Below are 7,159 nucleotides of genomic sequence, written 5' to 3'. Positions count from 1 at the left end.
TGAGGTTGCGGGTTCAGTCCCTGCCCTCACTCAGTGGGTTAATGATCCGGTGTTGCCATGAGCTGTGGTGTAGGTTGCAGACGCGGCTCGGATCCAGCGTTGCTGTGGCTCTGGCGTAGGCTGGTGGCTGCAGCTCCGATTCAACCCCTAGCCTGGGAACCTCCATATACTGCAGGAGCGGCCCAAGAAATAGAAAAAAAAAGACAAAAACAAAAACAAAAAAAAGAGGAAAACCTTAAAGAAATGTGTTTTAAAGTTGCCAGATGTAAAAACTTAAAAGCAAAGTGTGGGAGGAATGATAGTAAAAGCTTAAAACCCAAAGTTTTTTTTTTTTTAACAAGACTGAAGAAGTTTATCATAAATATTTAAGAATCATAGCACACATTAATATACCACAACTAAGCATTTATTATACTGTTTAAGAAGGGAAGTAACTGCAGTGGTATTTCAGAAGCTCTTTTTTAATGTAATATATGCTCATAGACTCTAAACAGTATTTTAAAATATACAATCTCTCCAAAAGAAAATATTCAACTAAAGATAGATAACTTTTAATGTAAGTAAAATGTTACAAGATTTTAAAATTAAAGTCATCATCTGATTTCACAACACATGTACAGAAATTTGCAAACTTCCTGTACACAGATGTATATAAATCTCTACTCTTGAGCGAGGCGTTCAATAACACGTCGATAATCTTCCACAAGTTCTTGAAAGCTTTCTTCCAGCTGTTCATGTTGCATGCTTATTTCTATTTGGTTCATCTGGTTTGTTAGTTCTTCTGGTCTGAGACATTTCCTCATTTTAGCAAGATCTCTCTGTTTTTTCTAAGCAACAAACATAATTACTAGTTAGACTGAACTAAAAAAGCTGATATATTTCTTTATATTAGAATTTTAAGTCTCCAGTGTTAAAAAAAAATAGTAGCAGTCAAATTTGTCCTATATAATTTTTTAAAATTTATTTTATTTTTTTGCTTTTTAGGGCCGCAGCAGCAGCATGTGGAGGTTCCCATGCTAGGGGTCCAACCAGAGCTACAGGTGCCGCCCTATGCCAGAGCCACAGCAACCCCAGATGCAAGCTGCGTCTGTGACCTACACCACAGCTCATGGCAACACCAGATCCTTAACCCAATGAGCAAGGCCAGGGATCGCACCCACAACCTCATAGTTCCTAGTTGGATTCATTTCCACACCACTGCACCACACCAGGAACTCCCCACATAGTTTTTCCTTAAGGAAGCCTAAACATATATTAGCCATGAATTACAAACCCTCTAAAAAGACGGTTCTAGAAGTCATGGAATTTGTGTCAAAATACAGACATGGGATTAAGAGCCCCTTCTCCAAAGTATAATAAAGAACTGGCCAGAACAATTTCTTTAATAAATAAAATACATTAACCGAAGAAAGACAACTGAGATTAAGAGCTATTATTCCACCTCACTATTTAATCATTAGCTAACTACATTAATTTTAATTCCAAGGTGGCTTCTGCTGCTGCTATGCTCATTTACGAATTCCCTTAACGAGGAGTGTATTTATGGACTATATACTCTTGGAAGAGTTTCAGAAAGATAAGTCAAAGACTGTCATACTTTAAAAAGCAGTATTAGGGAGTTCCCATCGTGGCTTAGCAGAAAACCAACCTGACTAGCATCCAAGAGGACAGAAGTTTGATCCTTAGCCTCGCTCAGTGGGTTAAGTATCTGGTGTTGCTGTGAGCTGTGGTGTAGGTCATAGATGTGCCCTGATCCAGCGTTGCTGTGGCTGTGGTGTAGGCCGACAGCCACAGCTCCAATTCAGCTCCTAGCCTGAGAACCTCCATATGCCGCAGGTGTGGCCCTAAAAAGACCAAAAAAAAAAAAAAAAAAAAGGCAGTATTGGCAGTTCCCATTGGGCCCAGCAAGTTAATAACCTGACATAGTGTCCTTGAGGATGTGGGGATGTGGGTTTGAGCCCTGGCCTCACTCATTGGATTAAGGATCTGGCATTTCCACAAGTTGCATGGTAGGTCACAGATGTGCTTTGGATGTGGTGTAACCATGGCTGTGGTATAGGCCTGCAGCTGCAGCTCTGATTTGACCCCAGCCTAGGAACTTCCACTTGCCGCAAGGGCAGCCAAAGGGAAAACGAAAACAACACCACCACCACCCCAATATTTACTAGCATTTACTCAGTCTTTACTGTCCAGACATACATTATCTTATTAAACCCTCTCCACTTTTCCAAGAAGGAAACCACCATGCTGAAGAGTCAGCACCATGCTGAGGAGCTGGTAACAATTTTTAGGCAGGACACTATATCAGAACAATACTGTTAGTAGTGCTGAGGATGAGACTGGAGAACCAAGTTAGCAGCTACTACAAGAGTTTGGGCAGGAGATGATGAAAGCCTATACCAAGTCAGTAGCAATAGAGATGAAGGGGACAGAACAGATTTATGAAAGAAAACTTTGGGTGACATGGGGAAAGAAAAATGAATAATGACTCTAAGACTTCTAGATGGGTGGTAAAAGTGCATAATATAAAACACTGTAATATATGAAACTTTCATACAATTTGGGTCAATCTATGTTATATCATCCTCTTTTACTAAAGCACATAATATTTATTTATTTTTGTCTTTTTGCCATTTCTTGGGCCGCTCCCACGGCATATGGAGGTTCCCAGGCTAGGGGTCGAATTGGAGCTGTAGCTGCCAGCCTACGCCACAGCCACAGCAACATTGGATCCGAGCCGCGTCTGCGATCTATACCACAGCTCACGGCAATGCCAGATCGTTAACCCACTGAGCAAGGGCAGGGACTGAACCCGCAACCTCATGGTTCCTAGTCGGATTCGTTAACCACTGCGCCACAACGGGAATTCCTAAAACATATAATAAAGCTAACTTTACATACAGATTAGAAATCACATATTAACTCATGTAATCTTAACAATTCATTATGATACAGGTACTATAATTTTATTCAGTTGATAAAGAAAAAAAAGATACAGGAATTAAATAAGGTAGTAAGCTCAGAAGCCAGGATTTAACCCCTAAAAATCTGCTTGGAAATCTGTATTCTAAGTCCTTATAGTTAACTGCCTTTCAAAGACAATTAGAAACAAAAAGGAACCCTAAAAACAATATCCTAAAAACTAATAAATGTCCCTTAAATGAAATCCTAATAATTTTAGAATATAGACGTGTGTGATGACTACTACTTAAAAAGCTCAAAGTTAAGCTAAATTTATCATCACAAAACACTTTTTTTTCTTTTTTAGAGTCCCACCTGTGGCATATGGAAGTTCCCAGGCTAAGGGCTGAAACAGAGCTTCAGCTGCTGGCCTACACCACAGCCACAGCAACACCAGAGCCGAGCTGCGTCTGTGACCTACACCACAGCTTGTGGCAACACCAGACTGTTAACCCATTGAGTGAGGCCAGGGATGGAACCTGCATCCTGGTGGATACTATTTGGGTTCTTAATCTGCTGAGCCACAAAGGGAACTCCACAGAACACTTTTAAAATAAAGTAACAACAGTAAAGTTTGGAGAAAGGCCTTTACTGAAATAAGCTGACACTACCAAAATTAGGTTGATCCTGAGTCTAAATTGGTAGAGCTAAGTAAATGAGGTTGCTACCACTATGAGAAAGAAAAAAAAAATTGATTAGTGTAAGATGCCCCTCTAAAGCAATGCTTCTCAAATTTAAATGTGTACACAGATCACCTGGGGACTTTGTTAAAATGAAGATTCGGATTCAGCAAGGCTGGGGTGGGGTGAGAGTCTGCATTCTAACAAGCTCCCAAGTGATGTTAATGTTGCTTATCCACTGACCACACTTTGAATATCAGTTCTAGAGAACTCATGAAAATTCAAATTTACTGTTCGCAAGTCCTGGAAGGACAGTGTATTCCTTAGTCTTCAATCATACAGATGAAAAAATACATTGTTTCTGCTGTCAAAGTTAAGGAAACAGCTCAGAAACTACTGTTTGCATCCAAAAATTATTGTGGTATGTGACAGGACTATAAATTATTTTTCCTTTTTTTTTTCCCCCGCTTTTTAGGGCCACACCCATGGCATATGGAGGTTCCCAGGTTAGGGGTCCAACCAGAGCTATAGCTGCTGGTCTACACCACAGCCACAGCAATGCAGGATCCGAGCCGTGTCTGGGACCTACAACCACAGCTCACAGCAACTCTGGATCCTTAACCCACTGAGTGAGGCCGGGGATCCAACCCTCAACCTCATGTTTCCTAGTCAGATCTGTTTCTGCTGTGCCACAACGGGAACTCCTAAACTATTTTTCTAAATTGCTAATGAGTTGTAACATTTATTAAATAATCTAATTTCAGTGCTTGAATATGCTTCCAATCATATTAAATTCTTATATATAATAGAAACTATTAATTCTTAAATATTTCTTGATTACCAATTCTGTTCCAGGTAACCTACAGAATGAATTATGTGCCAGTACTGTTTTAAGTTATGATGTTTTTACATCTCTAAGAGCATTTACTTCCCCAATTTATCTCGTCCTTCAATTTCTTTACTGTCAGTTTTTTTTTCAGATGGATGTCAGAATTAATCTCATAATTTTTATTGGTAGTGCAGTACATCTGTGAATTAAATTTAAGAGCTCTAAGTACCTAGAAATAAAAAATATCTATACTAGCTTTATGGAAAATTACAAAACTATTATATAGAAGTTCCTCATGAGCATATAAACTATGGTTCAATTTTTAAAATAACTTATTTATGCTATTTGTTTTATAAATATTCCTGAAACTGTACATTTATACCACTTTGTATATGTATGGCATATTACAAATTAATCTTTTAAAGAGTGTTTAAAAAAACTTAAACAAAAACTTAATTCTTTCATAGATTAAGGCTGTTGATAATTTTTAATTAATGCAAAATCACTGAAGATGGAATTAGTGTCTCTTTATTTAACATTTGGCTCTAACGTGTAAAATGTGTTCCAGAAAACACTTCTTTCTCCTTACCTAGTTTTCACAGGTTCCAAAAGAGTTTACAAATATAATCTCAAAAATGCCCCCACCTCCAAGGGCTCCTTAATTTCTATCTGCTGAATTAGCTTCTTTTGTGAACTACAGAGATAAGGTTCTTCTATAAGAATTTAAAAATAATAATGGTATGGAGACATATGAAGAGTCCTAAGATTTCTCAAAAATCTTTAAAAACATGCACACTGTATTGTATTTCTTTCTCTTAAGTTCCTCACTATGGAGGCATTTCCATTTTATAGAAAAGAAGCTTAATACCCAGATGTTAATAAGCTGTTAAGAGTCACACAATTTGTAAAAGGTAGAACTAGACCTCAAAACTGATTTTCTGATTCCAAATCCAGTATCGTAATAATAATTCTAAATTTTATACTTGTAAACCAATTACGAATTTAAAATATGCCCATGAAACAATATAAAAAATTTTGTGCTAAAACCAAGCAGCTGCACCAACTTTTCTTTTTTTAGCCAAATTGTTCAAATGTATCTTTTGGATCATCTAAAAATTACTTTTGTACTAGAGAAAGAGTTTCTTATTGTACTTTTAAAAATGGTTCCAGTTAATGCTGGTTATTTTTATCCCTTTTTGGCATTGATACAAACGAACTATCAGTGTTTAAGGAACTTTTAAAGTAAGGTACAAATTATTCCAATATCTATACAAAAAATTTCTAAGTGGGACAGGGTTATTAACCTGATACAGAAATTTGACCCCTCAAATAAAGGCAGCACAGAGTTGGTGGACTCTGCTATCAACAAATTTCATACCTCAGTAATAATTATAAAATCTTACATACAATTTATTTTCATAAAATGTGTTAAAAATGTAAATTCTGGAGTTCCCGTCGTGGTGCAGTGGTTAACGAAACCGACTAGGAACCATGAGGTTGCGGGTTCTGTCCCTGCCCTTGCTCAGTGGGTTAACAATCCGGCGTTGCCGTGAGCTGTGGTGTAGGTTGCAGATGCGGCTCGGATCCCGCGTTGCTGTGGCTCTGGCGTAGGCCGGAGGCTACAGCTCCGATTCGACCCCTAGCCTGGGAACCTCCATATGCCGCGGGAGCGGCCCTAGAAATGGCAAAAAGACAAAAAAAAAAAAAAAAAAAGTAAATTCTAAACTCCGAAGTTCCCCCATCAGGCATACATTTTAAAGACTAAAAAAAATTTCTAAATGATACTCAATATTCAGCAATTTTACTTTATTCTTAAACATAATTTTGCACTTGAGAATGCTATGATAGCACAACAAAACATTAAGAGTATCAGCTTGGAATGACAAATTAGAGAAAATCATCTGCATGCATTCAATGAAGAAATAACTCCTCCCAACCCTAAAAGGCATTCAACTATTTCTAGGCTTTTACCAAGTTTGTGCTGTTTCCTGACACACTGTGGCTACTAACTCAAAGTGGGGAAGGAGGACCCTCTGCTTTCTTAGTTTTCTCTGTGGGACAGAATACTAAGCTCATTAAAATGTGCATACCATAAATAGAATTGGAGCAAGTATCTGAAGAATTTTTAACTTGTGTATGAGCTTTAGTACAGGATGGTCATACCCATTTTGGCTGTTAAGAATTTAAAGAATTTAATAACCAGTTTTTGGTTGTCTTTTAAGATAAGGTGAAGTTGGTGAACAGGTAAAGATACTTAATAATATAAAAAATCAGTAGTGGAGTTCCCATTGTGGCTCAACACAACTAGAATTTACAACACAATACAACTAGTCAACCCGACTAGTATCCATGAAGATGTAGCTTCCATCCCTGGCCTCGATCAGTGGGTTAAGAATCTGGCATTGCTACAAGCTGCAGCACAGATCACAGATGAGGCTTGCCTTGGAACCCGCATTGCTGTGTCTACAGCATAGGCCAGCAGCTGCAGCTCCCATTCAGTCCCTAGTCTGAGAACTTCCATATGCCACAGGTGAACCATAGAAAAAAGAAAAAAAAATCATTATCATTCTGTTTTCTCTAAGAGTAGACAATACTTGCTTTTATGAACTAAAGAAATTTCCATTATTTGGTATTAACTTCATGACTACTATTTACACTTAGAATTCATCATCTCTTATTTGCTATATCTGCCTATATAAAATGTCATGAGTATCTGACATGCATAATTCAATAAATTACTTTTACTAAA

General features: G+C 37.8%; 1 protein-coding gene across 1 annotated transcript in view; it reads right to left on the bottom strand.

Annotated features, from left to right (window-relative positions):
* Positions 1-390: 390 nt before the first annotated feature.
* Positions 391-7,159, bottom strand: part of HAT1 (histone acetyltransferase 1) — a 57,066-nt gene continuing 50,297 nt past the window's right edge. The window contains exon 11 of the mRNA XM_047772881.1: positions 391-827. Within this exon, the coding sequence (XP_047628837.1) occupies positions 660-827 (168 nt within the window). The 3' untranslated portion in view covers positions 391-659. The remainder of the gene's footprint in view (positions 828-7,159) is intronic.

This window comes from Phacochoerus africanus, chromosome 3 (assembly GCF_016906955.1).
Source record: "Phacochoerus africanus isolate WHEZ1 chromosome 3, ROS_Pafr_v1, whole genome shotgun sequence".
In the NCBI taxonomy this organism is placed as follows: domain Eukaryota; kingdom Metazoa; phylum Chordata; class Mammalia; order Artiodactyla; family Suidae; genus Phacochoerus; species Phacochoerus africanus.
This window is presented reverse-complemented; position numbering and strand designations above follow the sequence as displayed.